The sequence below is a fragment of the Lichenostomus cassidix genome, chromosome 5 (assembly GCF_008360975.1).
Source record: "Lichenostomus cassidix isolate B80296 chromosome 5, HeHo_3.0, whole genome shotgun sequence".
Taxonomy (NCBI): Eukaryota; Metazoa; Chordata; class Aves; order Passeriformes; family Meliphagidae; genus Lichenostomus; species Lichenostomus cassidix.
Genome location: NC_139486.1, coordinates 56,197,933 through 56,220,413, shown reverse-complemented (window position 1 = coordinate 56,220,413; position 22,481 = coordinate 56,197,933). Strand labels below are relative to the sequence as shown.

General features: G+C 38.3%; 1 protein-coding gene across 3 annotated transcripts in view; it reads left to right on the top strand.

Moving 5' to 3' along the window:
* PLEKHA7 (pleckstrin homology domain containing A7) overlaps window positions 1-22,481 on the top strand; it is a 145,287-nt gene that overhangs the window by 94,884 nt on the left and 27,922 nt on the right. For 2 of the 3 annotated variants that reach the window (XM_085063221.1, XM_085063220.1), the window contains exons 6-12: window positions 1,464-1,568; window positions 3,318-3,390; window positions 4,588-4,688; window positions 10,905-11,083; window positions 12,926-13,411; window positions 18,689-19,205; window positions 21,239-21,325. In XM_085063221.1, the coding sequence (XP_084919347.1) occupies window positions 1,464-1,568; window positions 3,318-3,390; window positions 4,588-4,688; window positions 10,905-11,083; window positions 12,926-13,411; window positions 18,689-19,205; window positions 21,239-21,325 (1,548 nt within the window). Of the gene's footprint in view, window positions 1-1,463; window positions 1,569-3,317; window positions 3,391-4,587; window positions 4,689-10,904; window positions 11,084-12,925; window positions 13,412-18,688; window positions 19,206-21,238; window positions 21,326-21,683; window positions 21,804-22,481 lie in introns of all 3 variants that reach the window. The other variant, XM_085063222.1, reaches the window with a different exon arrangement.

Genomic DNA, 22,481 nt, shown 5'->3' with positions numbered 1-22,481 from the left:
TTTAAATGCTACTGTAAGGCTAAATCAGCAACACTTCACCTGTTCTTCAGTTCATCCACGCATCCAAAAATATATATGAGGGAAAAATTAGGAAAATAAGTTCTGAACATTTTGTAAATTGATTTCTATTCAGCTGCAAAGTGTAAATAAAGTAAAAACAAAGTAGGAATTGATATTTTGACTTTCAGAGCTTTAATGAATTTGGGCCTCATTGTTTTACATTGCCCTTGTAATGTAGCTGTTGCATCTTAACATTTGGCAACAGGTTTTTAAAACTCAACTGAATTGTTTTCTTCTCATTTTTCTTAAAATAACCTCATATAAATAACCTTCTATAATTATTTACTCTTATATATGCTGTCTTTTAATTTAGATGTTGCCTGACTGGCAGGAGCAGTACACTGAGATGTTTTTCTGATGTTATCCCTAGTGTGTGTTAAATGTACTCATTTCCAGAGCTGCTCTTTGTCTGCAGCTCACAGAGCATCTGTACCCTGACAAGCTCAGAAATGAAAAAGGAAAGAATTTGGACAGCTCTTTTATTGGGGAAGCTGGGAGCAACTGTTAAGGGTAGTTTGTCCTAAAGCAATTGGAGGATCAAACTGGGCTGAGGCTGGAAAAGAACAGGCAAATTACTCATCCAGAGACTCTTGCTTTTTCACAGATGGATGGGTTTTCCGTGTTTGTTTTTGAAATAGTTTTGCCCCTGTGAGTCAAAACTGAGGTTACAGTAACAAACAAATCATTACCTATTCCTTGTGATTTCCACTGACTGCCCCTAGGTCTCTTCCCTGGCAGCATCACTGTCTTCTCCTTTTGCTTCCAGGGCCAAAGTCCAAGCATTTTATTAAGCTATCGAGGTTGTTTGAATTTAAATAGGAAACAAAAAATCGACAAAAAAACCTGCCCCCCCCCAAGATGAACCAAACAAAAAACACTCCCAAAACATACAAACCCCCTGAAAACCAAAACCCAACAAACAAACACACCCCCAAAATAAAAACAAACAAAACCCCCCAAAACCCCCACAAACAAACAAGAAAAAAACCCAGAAAACAAACATGAAGAAGAGCAAGAGTAGAATTCATCTTCTCAAAGTCCTGTGCATGTAAGAGACTTGTGCAGTATTGTCTAGAGAGACTTGCTTGCTCTCAAAAATACTTCCCAGACACACTAAAATTTCCATAGTTTCACCTTTTTGACTTGACACACCTCTGCTGCTGCTGTTCCAGAGGAGCTGGTAAACCATCCTGATGCAAGTGGAAGATTGACTTTGCTATGTTGTAAATATCATTGCCTGTTTACTTGCCCTTGAAAATGCCATGAGTACTTTGTTGCTGTGTAATGAAGCATAAGTTATTGCAGTGAGGGTATTTGATATGAAATGAGTCTCAGTACAGTATAAAAGCCACTGCCACATTATACTTGTTTACTTATACTTTTACATTATACTTTATATTTAGGTTGTGAAGACTGGAAACAAAGTTCATAGCTTTGGAAAGAGGGACCAAGCGATCAGGAGGAATCCCAATGTTCCTGTGATAGTGAGAGGCTGGCTACACAAGCAGGTATGCATGTGGTCATGTTTCTGTTTGTATGCATCAGTGCAATCATCAAGGGAGAGCAAATGCCTTCCCAGGAGCTGAGAAAGCTCCAGTGTTGGTGACACAGGGCAGTGTTGGGTGCTCCCACAGGCTTCTGTAATTAGGAATTCATGCTCAGCAAGTGTGAAAACCAAGGTTGAAGAATGGATTTGATTCAGAAGAGGAGACTGAGAAATGGACATCACCATCACAGTTAAATGTTGAGGTTATGATTTTATCTAAATCTGGTTATTTTCCCTGTTTTATCCTGCTGGCTTGTTGCCAGGCTGATCTTGGGCTCCCTCAGAACACACAGCCCATGGCTGGCTGTGAGTGCCTTATTCCATCTGCTTGCTTGTGCCCTTCTACCCTGATCAAAGGCTGAACTCCAGTCCTGTGCCTTTTGTTCTCCAGAAGCAGGAGGGAGAAATTATGGGAAGCCACACGTTGCTGTCACCAAGGCCAGTGGTCAGCAAAGACTGGATTATAGAGTTTCATCCAAGGAACAGAATTCTACAGCTGCTGCATCTTGACCTCTTAAGCTGACAGAAGCACGTTCTTGAGTGCAATAAGAAAATAAAGGTGTTTGTTGTATGAGAATATTTTGCTGCTTCTAATCTGGCAGCCAGTGTCTGCTAGATTGTCACCAGAGGTCCAGCAGCTAGATTTGGGGATGGATAGGAGAAGGCTGAAATCTGAGGCTTGCAGTTATGATTCTCCTTGTACAGGGAAGTGAAATAGCTGACAGCTGTCTGCTTCCTCCTGGGTGGAGAGATGTTATTCTGCTGTGCTCTGCTCTCAGCTCAGTTGACATCCACTACCCAAGCTCATTAGTTTTCAGGACAGAATCAGAACTCAGACGCAGCATGTGTTGCCAGCCTTGTAACATGAAAACAGGAAGGGAAAAAAGTCCTTGCATACTTAGTTTGGTTGCAGAAAGAAGGAGGCAAATAGCCAGAGCAATGTTGTATATCCTATTTCCTTCTGTCCCCTTGCCTCTGCTTGCAAGCCCTTAAAGCCCAGAGGTGCTTTCTATGCTGCTGGTCTCACCAAAGCTTACCCAAGCTGAGGAAGTTGTAGTTGCTTAGGTTATAGTCTGGCAATTTTATAAGCTTCAGAAATTAATTTCAATGCAAATATTATGCATTTTGACAAGGTTATATATAATCTATATCTATATATATCTTTGCAAGCATACTATATTATACTTCATTAAAATGTGCCCATTATGCATCCTGTTTTATTTCCCAAGGAATATTTGATTAAATTACATTTTAGGCATGGGTAACATATGGTGATTGAATTATAGGATATCATTGCCTGAAATGTGAGGTCATACTTCACAGCTGTGTAGTGATTTTCATTTTAGTCTGCAGGCAATCTTTGTTGGAGTTTGTGCCATCCAGAAACACACTTTGTTTACTTATTGCAGATAGATCTGTGTATATAAAATAAGCATTGGTTGTGTATAAGGTTAATCTGAATGCCCTTTGGGATGAGAGTTTAATTACTTAATGAAAATTAGCAGTTTCAATATTCTGCCCTCATTATTTTCTAGCTGGACGTTTTGCCTCTTATCTTCCTTAGTACATAATATTTTGCTGAACTATCAACCATTTGTTTTGCAATTAGCAATCATATTCAGGTAAACTTCTGGTAAACTACTCACTGGATCAGCACTGTATCTACTAACTTTCCTTAAATGAAAAGTGTATCGCATTTCTTGTGTTCCAGGATAGCTCTGGAATGCGATTGTGGAAGAGACGATGGTTTGTGCTTGCTGATTTTTGTTTGTTTTACTACAAAGGTGAGTAGATATCAGCTGTTTTGAGTTAGTCTGAACAGCTCACCTGTACAAATGATGGTGAATGCATTAGCTAATTGAACCCTTCAGATAAAGTTAGTTATTCTGAGATGAACAGTGAAACAATTGCTTGTCTAGACATCTTAAACACACAGCAAATTTCAGGCTAGGGTAAGGGAAGCAAGGGATGCTGTATAGTACTTTTCCCCCATAATTTATGTTTGATATATGCCATGGTTTATGTTGCAGAACATCTGACTGCAATAAAAAAGATTTATCCTGTGTGTGCTCAGTATTGTGGTGCCTACTTGCTTGCACTTGAACATCTGAGTTTTTTTGAGAACGTGTTATGGCCAGATCAGGGCATTGAGTCAGCTTTAATCCAAGGGACAATGTAAGAGTGAGAACTTCTGAATCCAGTAATTCTACCAAAAAAAAGGTTAGATGCGCTCTTAGGCCAAACTAGCAATTACATAAGGTTATTTTCAAGTTTTGAATATTTCATCGTGTACTACAATTTTTGGAAAGCATTACAGAACATCAGACTTGGAATTCATGTTCTTATAGGCTGTATTTCTGCTGATGATCACTGGGAGCCAGCAGTAAGAGAAGTTTCCTAATTGTAGCAATTAGCCTAGATGCACAATGCTAAATTGAAAGTCCATCATGTTATGCAGCCTGTCACAGTTCATTTGGCACAATAAGCTTTATTCTTGAAGTCTATTTTTCTGGCTGAACTTAAAAAGCAACATCTACCCACCCATCCTACCCCCCCCCCCAAAAAAAAAAAGAAAAAACCAAAAACCCTTAATTAAAACCCAGACTGATTTTAAAAAAAATCAATCTTTTTTTCTTTAAAAATAAAACATTTTTCTCACGTGTTATTGGTGTTGAATCATAAGTGAATTTGGGTCAGAAGAGACTTCAGGAAGTGTTCCATCCCACTGCCTGGTGAAAGCAGGATCAGGAAAGGATTCAGCCCAGGTTGCTCAGAGCTCAATCAAGTCAGGCATTGAAAAGCTCCAAGGATGGAGATGGCACAGCTTCCTGTTGGCCTGTTCCCCTGCTGCTCTGTCCTTGGGAAAATTCTTTTCCTTATATCCAGTCTGAACCACTGTTCCTTCTACTTAATGCCTCTTTTCTCTGTGTTCATAAAGGAGAACAGTGCATGGAATTAAATTCTATTTTTTTATTCCACAGACAGCAGAGAAGAGTCTGTTCTGGGGAGCATACCATTGCCTAGTTATGTAATATCTCCAGTTGGACCTGAAGATCGTATAAATCGCAAATTTTCTTTTAAGGTACATTTGCAAAGCTTATCAGCTAATCATAGTTTATTTGCATTAGAAAAGCTGCTGTTGTAAACAGGAACATCATCTGTTTTCCTGTTTTACTTGTTACTAGTTTTCAAAAGTAGGCAGGTTTATTGACTGCCACTTCAAATGTGACATAGCAGTTTTTTGTTGCTGATGAATTGGCATTCATGTCTGTTACTTTGCAAGTGTCCTTAGAGCTTAATGAAGTGTCTGTGGTAAAGAGCCTGTTTCTAAAATCAGAAATTAGTATTGACAAGTTGTTCCAGTACTGTTTACAAACTGGAAGGAAAGTTGTCTTATTTACTTTATAGTAGAGTACTTGATGTCACAATGGACTGATGTCTATTTGGTTTTGTTGTGGTTTTTCTAAAAAGGAAAGAGCTCAATTCTCACAGTTGGGAATTGACAATACTTAGTCATCCTAAGTGGTGTGGATTTTTAAAGGAAAAAGTACTTGTTTGATATAGTTTGAGGATGGTTTTGTTTTTTCTTTGTCTATAAAGAAATATAATTGTATCATTTACAGTTCTAGTCTTCGTTATAAAAGCTCATGGATATGAAATAAAATACACACTTCTTGATAGTGCAGAAACCTCACTCTAAATGATTGTCTAAACTGCAGCACTTAGGCAAAGTTTGGAAACTTCTGTGCCTGTGGCAGATCTGTGGCAGATTTAAAGTCAGAGCAGAACTTGTTTTTCTGTCAAACAAATAAGCTATGTACTTTAACAGTAATTTAAAACTCAAGATTTGATCAGGATACTTCAGGAGACCTAGAAGGAATCTGTTTAAATATTTTCTGTGCTAAAATTATGAAGGAGATGTGGTTTTTGTCTTGCATTTTGATTTTTTTTTGTTTCAAAATTAAGACTGCCTTTTATTACTTTCAGTTCTATGTTCAAGTGGATAGTGGTTTGAAATTTATTAAACAAATATTAACTTGGGAAATGTGTTTTAAAAAGACCCAGTGCACTTTGTGGAAATGTTTATTGTACTTTTTCAAATGCATTGAACATGAGATACCAAGATAAAGCTACAAAGAAATCTTTGTTTAAGAAAAACATTCCACCTCCAATATTTACTGAGTGTGATTCATGAAGTCCTCCTTTTCTAGAGCCTTTTCCTAGGAGGAAGCACATACTGAAAGAGGGGAACTCAGTGTACTCTTCCAGGCTTCTCTGCTTTTTATTATATTCAAGCAGTGTTTACACACATGCTCTTAAATCACCACTGGCCAAGAGGAGTGGAATCCATGGTGTGGTCATGGTTAGACCTTTCCAGAAGCAAATACAGACTTTCCCCTCTTGCTTTTAGGATATCCTGCTTGTTTGAGCTCTACCAGGTGTTTAATCTGAGACTTTTTCTGAAAACCAGTAACCTGAGACTTTCAGCACAGGGTCATTATTAAAAGGTTGATATAGATAGAAATAGGGTGTCGATAGCAAAAGTTTATGCTAGAAATCTCTGTGAAAAAAAAAATCAACATTTCATGTATTATTTTGTCAGGCCAGTTTTCCCTCAGCTTTAGGTGTTTGATGATTGACTGCAGGTTGGGTGCTGCAGTTCCATTGTATTTAGAGCCAGCTGCTAGGGCAGTAGGAGGATTTTTTACTGTTCCTGTCGTGTGGATCCAGCCCAGCACTGATGTTCCGTGGTCACAGGGCTGGCTGTGGGCACCCTGCAGCAGGAGCACAGCCCTGCTGGCATTCCATCACTCAGCAGCCATTACCTTTATCTCCTCTCTTCAGAGCACCTCGAGATCCAGAGCAGAGATGGACATTCTGTCTCGCAGTGTAGCACAGCCAGGAATAGAACATGCAAGCAGATTAAGCCCAAAATAAAGATAAGGCTTTTTTGGCATTGAAGACCTGAAGGAGTGGGAGAATGCCCCATGACACTTGTCACATTTGGCCTGTTCTTTATGCAGATTGTTGTAAATCTGCTCTTACAACAGAGGGATTTGATCCCATTTGAAGTGACAATGAGTTTGGAAGCTAGGGAAACAGTAAAACTGGAAAAAAAAATTCAATTCTTTTGTTTGCAAAACTAGGGGAAGGAAATTTGCTAAGCAAATACATGGATGCTTTTTGCATACGATTTGGTTAGGAAGAGGCTTGTAAAATACATGCTCACTAGGGTCTGTATTAAGCCCTGCTGACTGTTAAAATGTGCACTGTAGGAGTTCTAAAAATCCTTTTTCTTTCATCACCTCCTGAGGTCCAGCTTAAGCTTTTGTGTCTCTTTGGGTGTTTAACAATTATAGGCCTGCAGAGCTGCATACAGGCTTTTCAAATGCATTGAAACCCTATTTTGAAATGGAACAGTATGTATGTTTAATTTTTTGTTTAGAAGCTTTGCTTTTAAGTATATATCTTGATACAATTTTTGACACTTGACCATTTTTTCACTTCCTATATTTGTGCCAAGCCTAGTGCTGTGAGTAGCTATGTAAGCTACTGTCACTAAGTTATGTGTGAGCCTAGAACTCAGGATCCTTAGTGCATGTTTAGCTCAGCAGCTAACATCCTAAAGATATTTAGTTCATCTAAGTTCCGTATTTTATAATAATAATTTTTTGTTGATACTAATGTAAGTGAGCAGAAATTAAGTGTTTAGATTTTTATGTGGAAAGGCTTGCAAACCATTAATATATAGCTGGAAATACTTCCTGTGATTAACAGAGAATTGACTGTACTTTAGTAACACAATAGTTTTAAACAGGAATAGTATCAGTTTATGAAGGTTCATGTCATCACAGCCTCTTTAGAGGCCTTGTTCTTAAACATGAAAATTATTTTTAGTTAGTTTTACTAATGGAAGTATTTGTTCATTGCTTAGACCTGCTGAGACCAGGGCAAACTTACCTGTTTCTTTGGTCTCACTGGTTTTCCTAAAAAAAAAATGACCTAGTTTGCTCCTTTTTGTGTTCTGAATCAGTGTTGGTTCCTTAGCCTCCCATATTGCTCTGGGTTTGGGGAATCAGGTGAAGAAATGCTAAGGGTTGCAAATTTGAGAGATGCTGGTTTTGAATTTGGAAGAGAGTAGGGTTCAAGCTTCTAAAAATTCTTAAAAAGCTCATTATTATTTGAGAGTGAAAGATGAGTTAGATGGTACTAGGCTGTTGTTGAGTTTGTAGTGAACGCTCAGAGCATGATTTCAATTTTTGCTCAGAAATGGTTCATAAATATCAACATTCAGTAGAAGGAAGAATTTCCTGTGTATTATAGCTTATTATTGACTGAACTAACTTTGAAAGATTACAGTTATTAGAAAACTGTTCCCTTCTCCATCCCTTTGTTCTATGAATGGTGGCTTCTCTCTCCTAGATATTTTGAAGAAGTGGAGTTGAACATAACATCTGTAGGAATTAATTACTTCTGGTACAATCTTTTGTTAAGTTTTTGGGTTTGTTTGGTTTGTTTTTTTTTAAACATGAATCTTTTAATGATTTTTAACTTGTTTAACTTTTTGTCCTTGTCTTGTCCTGGTGATATGCTCTTGGGGTTTACTGTCCATTTCTCCTACTGTGCACTATGGGAGAGAGACTGCTTTTCTTCTCAATCTATCCACATTCAGGCGTCTGAATGCATGAATAGGTACCAATATTATTTTTTCCCTGTTGTGTGTATGGTGTACATGTGGGCATGTGCTGTGTTCTAGGCTTTTTTAGTATGCTGTAGCCATCCTAATAGCTTTGGCTTTAAAAAAAATCCCAAACCAAAAAGCCTGCTAGCTTCTGTCTGCCAGCAGGGACAGCTACAGGACGGTGGCACAGAGTGGCTTTCTTGCATATAAAACACACTACTAATAAATAACAACTGAAATAAATTTGAATATTCCCTTAACCAGTGCTATGTATTGTGAACTTCAGGATATTGTGTTGATAATTGCACACCATCTCCTCTATCCCCTCTGAAGCTGGGAATGTTTATGGCTGTGAGAGCTTCAGTCTCTCAAGGGAGAGTGGTGCAGCACACTTTGCATTTTGATGATGTTTTCACCCACAGCCTCTTAGGCAGTGCTTTCAGCCGTGTTCAAAGAGAAACCTAAAACACAAGTGGGTTATGTTGGGTGTACAGGTCAATCAAGACAGCTGTTGAATCAATTTCTTGGTGTGGTATGCAGTGTCTGCAGATAGTTACCCAAATTCTAGGTTTTTTTAAGCAAACCTGTGAATGGTTGGGTCCTGCTGCATCATCTGCAATGGGACATGCATAGTCTGCTTTGCTGCAGGAATCAATTCACCTCTGAATTTTTACACCTTCTGTGGGCTCAGCCTGGACTGTGAGGGAACTCTGTAGTCACAAGGTATCACATTAAAATCATTGTTTTCCTTTATATCTGGAGCTGCCAGTTTTTGGTCCTTCACACACTGGATGGTAATCATAAATTATAATCAATTAAATGCTTCTAAATCATATTTGCTTTGAGCATTTTAGTGTTCTCAAATTGGAAGAAAAAACAAGACAACCCTAAATAACAACAAAGAAAAACTAAAGAGCTCAACTTGGAAAATATGAGTAAAGTCCTTTGATTTCTAAATATGTGATTGACCAGAGCTATTTTTTAATGTGTGTGAGTCCTGTTTTCCTGTGTTCAGGTAGGCAGCTAATGTTGGGAATTGAGAAGAAACCACATTTTATTCCCTTTTCGGCCAACACTGTTGGGAAGTGGAGACTCTATAGAGCAGGAGACAGTCTTGGACTTCTTTATGTAACCTTTTCCTTCTCTTCCTTCTCCTCCTCCTTCTCCTTTTCTAGCTGGCTGTTCTACTTCAGTTTTCAAAACAAGCTCAGGCTTCCTTGCTGGAGGCGCAGGAGGGAAAAACCAATTTCACACATTCAGGAGAACAGCCTGCCAGAGCAAGGGAGTCAGTTTTGCACAGAACTTATTTAAAAGCACTGCAACAGCAAGCACATATTTTGCTCTTCAGTGTTGTTGATGCAAGTCTCCAAGGTTATGGTAATTTGGGAAATTCAGGGTAAACAACTGAAGTTATAATGTTTAGGGAAGGCTGCACTGGATTAAATAGCCTGGGTTTTGTCAAAACTCTGTTGTGTTTCTGAAGCCATCTCTGATTACAGAGTGTTTTTTATTTGATTTAGAATGATGAGGGGGAGAGGATTTCATCAACATAATAAACCCCAATTATTTAGGCAAGATTTGCAAAATACAGTTAACCTTTAAAAACAGATGTAGCCAAATTAAAAATTTGAAATAATTATTTTTCTTTTTAAAAAAATCCAGTGTCAGCAGTATTTAATGCGGTTAGGTTTTGTGTGTGATAACAGGCTTTGTTTTATAAAAATAAGTTTAAATTACTTATTTCATTTTAATATCATCCCAAGAGCATTCAAGCAGAGCATACTCTCTTCAATTTTTTTTTTGAAAATCTGTATTTCTCTCTACTAATCTGAATGTTTCAGGACTTATATGATTTGGTAATATTTATCCTATTGCTAATACAAATGTGGATGAGATTTGATTAAATTTGACTAGCCTAGAGTTACAAAGACATTCCGTATTGAATCCGTTTGAATATTGAATATATTTATAGAGGAATTGCCCAGTACCTCTAGTTTGCAGTGGAATTTCAGGGAGTATATTGATGTGCAGAGATACTTGTCAATATTTAATGTGCTGTGATAATTCCATCAGTATTACTAATTTTACCAGTAAGTCTTGTGATTTTGCAGCTAATATGTGCACGCTTTAACTGAAAGATCTTAACATGCATTGTAATTGATTCCTAAATAAGCAGTTTAATTGCTTAAATTGCAAGATTTTTGTCTGTGTTTTGTCTGAATAAATTCCTTTATGAAATGAGCTGGGAAAATTGACTGGGTGATGCACATCTCATTGAGAATTTCTTAAATTTGTTTAGTATAGGAATTTCTTCAATTTGTTTAGTATAGTATTTAGGGCAAACAAAATGTATCAATTGAAAGAAAATGAAAAGCTGAAATTTCCTACAGTGAAAGTCACAAGCACCGGACTTTCAGCTTAATAGTTCTAGAAAGAGGCAGAGGAATTTCAGTAAAATTCCAAGTGCCTTTTTGAGTCTGATCCACATTGTGATAATAGTCCCAAAATTCAAGAAACAGTCAAGGAATCTGGAAAGTTTTTGGTTTTTTTAGGCAAATTTTTTTGGGGAAAAAGCGAAAGAGCTGTCTGACTTTTATTTCTTCTTCTTTCTCACAGGCTGTTCACACAGGGATGCGGGCATATATTTATAATAAGAATTCTGTCATTGGCTCTCAGGCAGAGCACACAGGGATGAGGACATACTACTTCAGTGCTGACACCCAGGAGGATATGAACGCCTGGATCCGGGCTATGAACCAGGCTGCTCTCATGCAGACACGCTCCTCATTGAAGAGGCAAGTTCCATTCAAAAGCTTTTTTAAAAAAAAAGAGTATATTTTATATTAATCTCACCCATGGTGAGATCTGACAGTGCTCTTTGTATGTACGTGTGTAAAACTCTTTCCCGTTTTAAAGAAATAATTATTTTTCCTTTGCATTCTGTTGCAAAGCAGTTAACTGATATTAATTGAGAAAACCTGGTATTCAGTGTTGTGTGTGCATGCAAATTGTGTGCCCACATTTAGTGACCTGGATAAATTTCTCTCTGTATATAATATTTTAGGGAATTTCTGTTAAAAAGTTCCAGTTTCTGTGGGCAAATTCATACACCTTCAATAGCCAGTTGGCAGCCTTTAGGAGAGAGAAGTAAAAGAGAAAGAACAGAAGTTTAATGAGTTGTTTCACATGAGTGTTTAGAACTAGGATTAAAGTGCTGTTAAGGGTGAAAAGAATGTTAAAGATGGGTAAATCATAAATGCACAGAGTTAATGGATATCAACTAATTTATGCAGGTATGAGCTGATTATGACCAAATCCAGCTGTGCCAAAGTGTGCTTCCAGTTTTTTTCCTTTTCTTTCAATGGATGTAGCTTTCTTGATGTTTTGGCTTTGGAATGTGGCTCTTTCCCTACACCTCCATGTGAAGGAAGACTCCATTCTGTGAGACAACAGCCCTGCTTTAAGTGCTGTGGGCTGGGAGGATTGAAATGTTGTGGTGCAGTTTCTCAGAGTATCTCACACTGCTGCTTTCTTCTGGCCAATCAAATGTAAAGCAAAGGATCAGTATCTCTTCCAGAGCTTTATATCCTACATGATATTGTGTTAAGGCTTTCTAGATTTAATTTAAATTCCAAGAAACAACCTGGTACCTGTTACTTTTCTCTTTATGTTCTCTATAAGGACAGGAATAATTGAAAGAAAAATTGGGAAAGTCTGACACGTTAGAAGTATTGATCCAGTGTCCTTCCTCCTAAGTAGACTATTCATTTCTAATTAGACTGAAGTGAAAACAATTTTGTCATGGCACTTACTCAGAATTTACTTTCCACAAAGCTTTAAAGAGGCTGAACTTAGTTTTAGAGATGAGGTACTGCCCTGAGATCAGTGATAACCCTTTAATTTGTGAGAGAAAAAATGTTGTTGAGAATCTTATTGTTATAAGATGAAGAAAGTTGCAAATTAAGTATGTTATGTGTCAAAAGCACCATGAAACTTGTAGAATCCTTGGAAAATTGTGTGTTCAAATTATAGTATGAAGATTTCTGATACGGAATTTTTAAATTATTTAGGCAATAAGGTAAATAAGTAAACTCGTGTGCACTGCAGCATGGAGCTATTTTTTTTCTCAGGAATAGCTCTCCTGATAGAAATTCCCTGGACAATAGCCCTGACTCAAATGTAGATATTGTGTCCTCTTGGCCAGAAATGACTAGTCCCTGAGGCAGCAACAAAGATGTGAAAGACTTTTTTAGTATTTTACAATGAGCATTTGGCAGTTTGGCTTTTTGGCTTTCAGTGTTTCCTAGGATAGGAATATTTTTGTATTTACAGCTTTTGGTACATGGTGTTATACAAGTTGAACACTTCTGCATACAATACTAGTATTTTCAGTAATTTTTCTCATGTAATTACAAATAATAATTACAAATAGTGACATCTTGACGACATGGTAAAGGTAACTTCTGTTTAACTGGGATAGCAACTGCGTTTTGCTGAGCATATCTATCTTAACATGTCAAAATTATCACAGCCTGCAGACAGTGATTTTGTGGGTATCCTTTCTACAAGAGCAACAAGACCACGTCAACTTTTCACTATAAAGCAGTGCTCATTACTGACATGCATTTTCTTTTCAGAGAAACTGAAAAAGTGGATCAGCAAGCCGTTCCCCAAGTCAATCATGTGGATGCCTGCAAAGAGTGTGGGAAGGCAGAGATTACAGACACAAAAGAAAGTTATCAGAAATCAGCTGAAACGCTTGGATACGATAAGCGCGAAGAGATAAGAAGAGAAAAGGAGGAGGAGGAGCGTTACATCCGCAGGAAAGAAACTCTGGAAACTAAAAAGGGAAAGGCTAAGCATGCGTTAACAGAAGCTGATTCATTATTTCCAGACCTAACAAATGCATCGTGGTCCCAAGTAGCTCAGCCTCAGCCAGCTGAGAAGAATGGGACGCTTCCTAGTTCATTAAGTGTGAGTGCTGGCCTAGTGGAGCAGAATGGTACTGGCTCCTATAAAAGAGGGTTTGTTCCCAGAACAAATCCAGATAAGCAGTTTCAAAGGAAAAGCAACATGGCTCAAGTGGAGCACTGGGTAAAAGTCCAAAAAGGAGACACGAAAAGGTTAGTAATAGGCCCAGCTTTAACTAGATTGCCAAATGGCATTTTCTTAAATTAAGGGAAAATGTGTGGTGGTAATACTTTTGGTGTAAATCAGAGTGATACATTACAGAGGCAATATGCAAGAAAACTTTCTTTCTCCTTCAATGCAGAATGGTATTTTTCAGGCATTTAACTCATGGGAAAGCCAGCATGGGATTGGCTAATCAAATCTCTTTAATGTTGTCACAGTATTGCAAACAGAATAAGTGAGATTAGTGTGCCATTTTATTTTCCTTCTTTTAATCACTGTGTATGCTTAAAACTTCTTAAAATTTGCTTAAATTTTGAAGAGCCAGAAAGTGAAGTGCAACCCTCAGTACCTCTTATTCATAAACAGCTACACAATATAAATTACAGATAATTGTTTTCCACTTTAAAAAGTAAAGAAAGCTAATTACTTTCCTTTTCCCTTCTCTTCATGTTTCAAACTTCCATTCACTCCTCTGTATCAGAATTGCTGCACTCACAGTGTGTGAATCATACATTGAAAGGTCTCTATATATTCATTTAGTTAATGAAGAGGTCCTAGGATGTTTGCATGGTCTCCAGGGTTCTCTTTTCCATTTTCAGTCCCTGAAAATGACATAAATTGTACCCATAGGTGGGATGCACATTGAAATGCTTTTTCTGGTTTGAAAATCTCATAATTGCTTTACTTTCAAAGTCTGCAGGCAGATTAAGTGCCAGTTGGGAAAATGAATTGATGAATATGTGTGTCTGTTCAGAATGTCACCTTGTGTCAAGTGGCAGGAAAAACAGTTGGGCTTGATGCTACTTGTGAGGATTTTTCAAATATGCTTAATCTACTGAATTAGTGTTTTATAAATCTGCTCAAATCTAATTATAGTATAAACAAGCAAGAGTCATTGGCGTGTGATTTTTAGGAGGGAGGAATTTTGGGAATTTTTAAAATGCTTGTTGGAACTAACATTTGTCGGTTTGGAGCCAGTAAGAAGTTTAAGGCTCTCTGATTTTTTGTGGAAGTTCATTTTTCTCCCCTTTTATCTTTGAAATTATCCTTGAAGAAGCTTTCTTACTTTTTTAATATTATTTAGCATTCTTGTAGACTGCTAGAGTCAATTAACTTCCATCCTTTTTGCTTGGATATCAGTCAGTGCTTCCCAAAAGAATGAGACTTTAATGAAAAAAAGTACTTGGTAAGTTAGTTCTTATTACACATATAGATGTATTTGCCTGAAATAATACAGAAAGCGATTGAACTAATGAGCTATGGCTTAAAAAGCTTCTGTTGATGTTTTTTACATCAGTAATATTGGAAGTGACAGGCTTGACTTATAGCTAAATAATTATGGTTTTCTTCCTAATTACTCTTTCAGGTAAATTAACTTTAGGTGTGTATCAGGTGTGGTGTTAAGATAGTGTTGCTGGCTTTGTTCTAGATAAAACCAGCTACCTCAGCCAGAGCTGCTGAGTGTTCAGTGAAACTAAAGGTAGATATATATCTCTATATCTGCGTATACATATCTCTAAAAATGTCTGTTTTGGCTCAGTTGACCTTGTTTCCTTTGCCTTTTCCTGACAAATGCCATTATATTCTCTGCGTTCAGAATAAATTGCATGTTACCTTCCCAAAGATTAATAGATCCATCTTTTAAATGGCACCTTCTCTCAGCCTGCTGAGGTTGCTGCAGTGTAATTAAATGATGGATAAAGGTAGAATGTAAGTTGTCAAATATCTTCCTGATTGCATGGTATAAAAATTTAGGCTAGAGATGATAATTTGATTGACATTCCCCATTAATTTTAGTAAGTAGGAGTAGACCACTTAATTTTTTAATGCTCTCTGTGGACTTTTATTCCAGCTGAGATGTTACAAATAACCTGTGAGGATTCAGAAGGCTGTATAATTTTGAACAAAGAATTAGTACAATTCTGTTTGTGACCTGGCTCAGGTGTGTACAGATGGAGTTGTTGCCAGCAAGTTGATCCTGACAAGAAAGAACTCTTTCAGCTCAAGTCTTCACACAAACACAGAAGTTGTTCGTATGACTGCTTGTACAAATGGCACCTTTTATATAGATCTTTAGATCTTTCAAGATCTTTATATAGACCTTTGAACACTTTCAAAGTGCTTCCCCTTTTAATAAAGCACTTGGAGCAGTTTGCTGAGTTGTAAATGTTAGCTGTCACTTTGGAGCTGCACCTCTCTCAGTGAGCTCTCAGCTGCACTCTGGTGACATCCAATGTAGCCATCTAATCCCACTCTGTTCTCAGCAGAGGGGAATACCTGCTTTGGTAAGATTCATGCCAGCCTTTCAGAGAGATCTCAAGAATTGGAAGGAGGTTTGAAAAGGAGGCTTTCAGGAGATTTTGGATTTAAGTAATTAAAGGTCAATGTCAGGACCATCAAATGGCAGCTGTTCAGAAATTGTAAGGTTTTGATATGGTTCCAGTGCCTGCATAAACTTAGTCAATGCATAATTACGAAGAATTTCCTATTTCTGACAGTTTATTTGCATTTTAAAAAACACATAAATTAAGCTTAATGTTTCCACTCTAGGTGCAGTCATCTTGAGATATTTCCTTCCTTGCAAATAGTGTTAAAACCTTTCTTCTTGTGCAGAACTTTCCGTTCCTTCCTGATTTGCTTAAGGAAGAAACATTACATGTCTTTGTTAGCTTCTGTGTATTCCCATGAATGGGCTCAGTGTTTCTAATAATAGTATTTGTTTTCTTTTGAACATCTATCTTCTCTTTTTACAATATCTTCTGTGTGGTTGCTTCCCATTGCAGACCCTGAACAATTTTCATGGCCAGTAGTCATATAATGTGACATCAGGCCATTTATTCACTCTTTAATGTCTGCTTTCCTTTTTATATTCTCTATGCCTTATCATTCAAATGAGGGAGATTCTCAGGAGTAGCTGCTTCTGCTCACTTTTGCTCTTAATCTTTGAGAAAGCAATACTCCATAGTCCATTGTGGACTAATTTGAATCATTTGGGACATTGTTCTTGATCTAGAAGTTGGTGTGGCATCTCAGTGCCTATTTTTATATGATGCAAGTTATCTCTAACCATCATAAAAAAAGCATCTTAAGCATCTAAAACCTTGTGTGGTAGAGATGCCACCAGTTTAAAGCCTGTCATCTCATAATCTCTCTACTTCAAATGCTGAGAAAACACAGTGTGTGCCTGTATGTAGGCAGTTACCTCCAAAGTTCAGCTCTGAATGTGACTTTCCCTGTGCAATGTTACGCACATTCAACTTTGTTCTTTTTTTATAGCAGGCTGAAGTACTGCACAGAACTGGCTCATGTCAGCTGCTCCACGTACTGCTTTCAAAATAACAGTTTTTAGTTTTTCTCAGGCAAATGCATCTTTTTCTAGAAGGAAGGCATGATACCCCTTGTCCTCAACAAAACTCTGGAGGTCTTCATTTTCATGTTGATTTTGCTCCTAAATCTGCCATCCCTGGTGACTTCATTGCCTGCCACCCATTCCAGCTGATCTCAATACTTTACCTTTTCGTGTCCAATTAGAAAATAATCACACACAGGTGGTTTGCAACATTTGGTAGTTTGCTTATGCCTTCATGGGGTCTCCACTAGATTGGAGTGTAGGAATGGTCAAGCTCCCTTCCCTGTTTTCCCACAGAGAAATAGAAAAAAGAACAGTCTTAGCTTCATGCCTGTCTCAGATATCCTTTTTGAAGCATTATCCACTCCAAGCATTCTCAGTTCTTACTGCTATCTAGAGAAAATAAATTTCTACCACGTGATTTTCATGTGGAAAAAATTGGCAGCAAGGTACAGATCATACAAAGTACACATGATGCAATGAAATAGGGAATTAAAAGAGTTTGCACAACCACTGTATGCTGATATTTGAGTTGCCTTTGTTCATGCTACCTGCCTGCTTTAACCTTGACTGTGAAAGCTGAGGTAACATCAGGGTTCTGTGGCATGAGAGAGCAGAGTTTTTACAGATTTTTAATCCTCCAGGCAGTGCAGGGCATTTATTCTGCTTGCTGCCATGAGGAATTATGTATCCTCTTGGGAGTTTCCCTATTTCAAGACACCCCAACTGTGCCAAATCCTGCAAGTAAAAGGAGATGATGGCAACTACTGAGCAACAGTTACTGGTGGCAGTTCTTTCCTCCCTGCTTCTGTTAGTCTTGGATGCTGAACAAAGGTGTTCTTTTCCATCCTGGCCTTTCTTTCATGTGGAATTCCTTCATTTTCCAAACCATGTGGTCTCCCTCTCACACAGAGTGGAACCTCTCGAGTGGAGGGATGAAAACATGCTTGGAGTTTCTTCACTTGTGTGGACTTTTTTTGTTTTGGTTTGGTTTTTGTTTTGTGGGGTTTTTTTGTGTTGATGCTCTCTAGCAAGTCTAGCAGAATGGGTTTCTGTTTGGAGATTCTGAATCAGTGAGCAAATGACTACAAGAACAAAACCCCCAGATGTTTGACTGGAGAATCAGAAATTAGACAGGCAGGCTCTTATGCATGAGCCTACGGGAAAGATTTTGACTTCAAACTTGGAGAGGGAGTTAACTAGACTTTATCAAAACTTTTGCCAATTCTGTCCTAACACTACCTACTGAAATATCTAGGTTCTGCAGCTCAAGTATGCTATGGGTGCTGTACTACAGCCAGGATGGAATGCCTCTTTCTATATTCTAATTCGTCAATGACCTTTGTTGCAAAAAGCCTCATGTTGCTCAAAACAGTAGAACCAGGAGCTTTACTTGAAAGTACATACAAACCTGGGGACTTTGAGCAGTTTCTTACCATTTTCTTTCTTTTAGCTTCATTCACATGAGCAAAAATTAGCCGAGGTATTCTGGGAATGGTGAGATTTCTTCTTGCTTTTAAAGAGAATTATTTATATTGAACATGCATTTGTTTTCGTAAACTGCACCACCTAGTGGCGAGCACATTTTCTGTGAAAAGGAGTATTTTAATTTACACAGACTCGTGTTCTGGACTTCCTGTTTAGTCTAAGTACACAAGTTTGCCATCCCTTAAGTTTGTTTCTAGTAATTCATCCTAGGTTAAACACTAAATTAAATCCTGTGTTTATACAGTGTAATGTTTGTGTGCAGGGGAGATCTATTATTATTGCTTTGTTAATATTTCTGTAATTTCTTTTAAAATCAATGTTACATGTTCTGTCTTGTAGCTCTTATGCTTCTGTCATTAGAGGTGGTTTTTTATCAGTCACACTCGCTCGTCAATGTGTGCTAAAATTTATCCTTCCCTTTTCTTTACAGCCTCACTTCTGATCAGACTCTTACACGTCAGGGTCCCAATCCTCCTTTTCCTGAGAACTATCACACTTTGCCAAAGAATACCAGGCAGCCTTCAGGGAGCTCACCGCCACCAAACCGCAATTTACCGAGCGACTACAAATATGCACAGGATCGTGTAAGCCACTTGAAGATGTCTCAGGAGGAAAGGAAAGCAAATAAGGATGGAACTGTTTGGCAGCTCTATGAGTGGCAGCAGAGACAGCAGTTCAAACACGGCAGCCCCACAGCCCCACTTTATGTAGGTTCTTCAGACTTTATGGATCGTGGGAAGTCCAAAAGTTCATTAGATGTTCCACGATCGATATCTGTTCCGCCCTCTCCGTCTGATATTCCTCCCCCTGGACCTCCAAAAAACTTTCTCCCAAGGAGACCACATACTCCTGCAGAAAGGCTCACAGTTAAACCTTCTGATGAGAGACAGAGTGTGGATGTTCCTTTGGCTGGATCCCCCAGAAAGATACGGAATCGTGCTGTAAAGGTTCGTATCCATTTAACTGATGACAAACTGTTCTACACGTGGTGTCACACATGGAGAATTTTAGTCGTGTTTCATTGCATCCTTCCTTGTGTATGAAACATCATGTAAGTTGTAGAAGCTAATACAATGAATTATTTTCTCCTCAAGCTCTTACCATTCTGATCATTTCAGGTTTATTAACTTGTGTTGGTTAGGAGAGGAAAATTGGTGGCACATCACATAGGTTTGGAATTTTTTTTATTAAAAAACTGGAAGGCACATGTTTACATGTATAAAATATACAAATGGTACTATTTTAATATAGACAGTATTTAGGCAAGAATATGAAACTCAGCAGAATGAAATCTTGCTTGATTGTTTATTTTTGCTTCTAGCTTTGCACTTGCCATGCCTGCTTTCTCTACATGTTCTGCTATTGTAGTTAGTCTTACAGCTGATTCTGTTTTTAGTTATGGCAAACCCCTTATTATTATTATTTTTATTGTAAAATGTATTATTTTTCATGCATTTAATCATTCAGGTCCATTGCAGAATCTTTTATCATTGGGTTAGTCAAAATCTAATAGTGTTGGTCTGAAGCTTCAACCTTCTGGATAATTTCAGTGTGGGTTTTTTTGTAGGGACTCTTGTATCCTCTTATCCAGAGGTGACAGAGGTTTCCCCATTCATCGCTCCAAATGGCTCTCCTTGCCTAAGGGATTTGGGGAAATTCATGGTTGAATCAGTGAAGGATTGACTTGTCTTGGTAGCTTTATAATAATTGGTATTGAAAGCCTCTGTATTCACCTATTTCTTTGACCTCGCCCATGGACTCTGCTGGGGAAAGTATTTGCAAAGAGAGAGACTTGTAAATTCGGATACCCAGTGTGGGTTTAGGACTGTGACTTTGAGCTGCAGCTTCATGCAGAGTTTATTTAGATTTTTTCATAGTTTATATGTGGTGTAGCTGTTGGGTCTTTCAGCATTTATAGATTTAAAATGTTCTGCCAGAGGGTGAAATAGTCTAGTGATGTGCAGCACTGGAAATTAATATTTTTTCAGCTCCTGATTATATTCTACCACACATTGGTTTTTCAATGTGTAAGTTGAAGGAGCATTACATCCCTTATGAAGGCATGTACAGTGGTCTTTTACTTTCCTATGCAATGTAGCTCCAGAAATTTTAAGCTCTTTTTATAGCATCCTGGCTTTACCAATACTGGAAAATGCAGTTCCTCATAATTAAAACTTCTCTGTGGAACTTCTGTGAAAGTTTGTAGAAAAAAATGCTAATGTTTTTTATATGTAAGCACACAACGTCATTCTACATTTAAATGTGCATGTCTGCATAAATCCGTGATACTCCACGCTCTCTGTACTGCTTTATTAAATTCCATCAAGTTGCACTTCAAAAAGAAAAAAGGGATGGGAGGTTGGGGAGGCAAAACAAAATGGCATTCAGTGAAATTCAGAGACAGCAATAAAAATAAATTGTGAGACATTTAGTCTGCCTTGAAGAAAGCCATAAAAGTTTGGCTTTAAGAGAAAGATGAAAAAATGGGTATCCAGTTAGCAGAAAGGGGCAGATCAAGGATGATTATTAAAACCCCTCGGTATTAATGGAAGCCATTGCCACAAGGTGTCAGTCACGTCAGTGGCTTAGTGTTCCCTGGCTAAAAGAGAGTATTCACAGTTGTTACTGTGTGCTGTCAGAGGGCATAATCCAACCAAACCTTCCTCTGGGAGACACTGGGGTGGGGGAACTTCGTGGGGTTTTTTTATTTAGTTGCTGGGAGCTCCATTGTGTGTTCTGCTGAAGCATTTCATGCTGCCAGAATCTGCTGCTCTGCCCAGCATCACAGGTGCTGAATTTGCATTCGTTCATTCATAAATTTTACTTCACCATCAAAGGATCGGGCTGGCCGTGAGTGGTACCCTGATCTCAGCACGCCACAAATTCCAACAGAAAATCTGTTGCAGACTGAATTTGCCCTCAGGTGCCACGTAGCTGCCGCTTGACCCAATCCTTACCCTCTGGCTGTGGCTTCTTGCAGAGCTCCACTCACCTGGATCGCCGCTCCATGCCTGCCATGGGCTACATGACGCACACGGTGAGCGCGCCCAGCTTGCACGGCAAGTCGGTAAGTGCAGAGCACAGCTCCCTTTGTGTCCTTCCACTAGTGCAGCCAGGTTTTCATTTCCCTTTAATCTTAACTTTATTAGTTAAAGCAGAAATAAGTCGAATGAGAGCTTAGTCTTAACCCAGTAAAGCCTGTAGGAATTTTTGCTGTTGTCTGCAACAATGAGCAGGGGTGAGCTGTCTGTTATTACAGGATTCAACTTTTATTATGTTTATTTGACCAAATGCAGAGTTAATTAAATAATTGCTTAATCATGTCAAGTAACTGCTTTCTGGGCACTGAGGTGAAAAATGTAATTATAGTTCCTCTCCCTGAAGACTGCTAATTTCCTCTTTACAATGTGTCTAAATACCTGCAGCCCGAAGAGCTAACATTGCTTCTCATTCGATTAAGGAGACATCAGGCTAAGTTGGCTAGTATAAGAAATTACACAATCGCTCAGTTACTGCAGCACTTGCCAACTAATTCCACCTATCAGGTCAGCTGCTGCGTGGCTCATCTGTGACATTTTGTGACTCTGCAAATGCTTCATTAGTGGCATGCTTGAGTCTGTGCTTTCTTGCCCATTCTTTGGTATTCTACAGCGCCCAGGTCGTTTGCGGTTTTTCTTTGCTTCTTGTATTTGCTATAAAAGATGAGCGTTTTAAGTTACAGGGCGCCAGTGCATCTGTTTCAAAGTGTCTACTTCCTTTTTATACTGCGTATTTATACTATTTCTGAAAATGCTGCATCTTCAGAAATGTGGGTTAAAATACTGTATAAGTTCATTCTGAAGCGAAACCATTTCTCTGTGCTGCTTTCATGGTGAGATTGGCTCCCTGTGCCACATGCTGCATCACCTGCAAATTGAAATGCATCAGCCAGTCTGTACATTCATATGAGCTTGTAACTGTGTCAGTTCTGCAGATGAACATTGGTTCATAAAAGCTCAGGAGCGTCTTGGATCATCTACAGTGCTCTTGATTGCACTGGTGTTACCAAACTTGTGAGATCAAACAGGAATGAACTCACAGAGCTCTCCGGTTCCTGTTAGAGCCTCAAACATGGAGCCACCTGGGAATAAAATCTGGTGACTCTTCTTGGAATTGGTGAAGGCTTTGGCCCAAAACTAAAGTAATTTTTTTTGAATTGAAGAAGTTTCATTTCCCAGCTTACC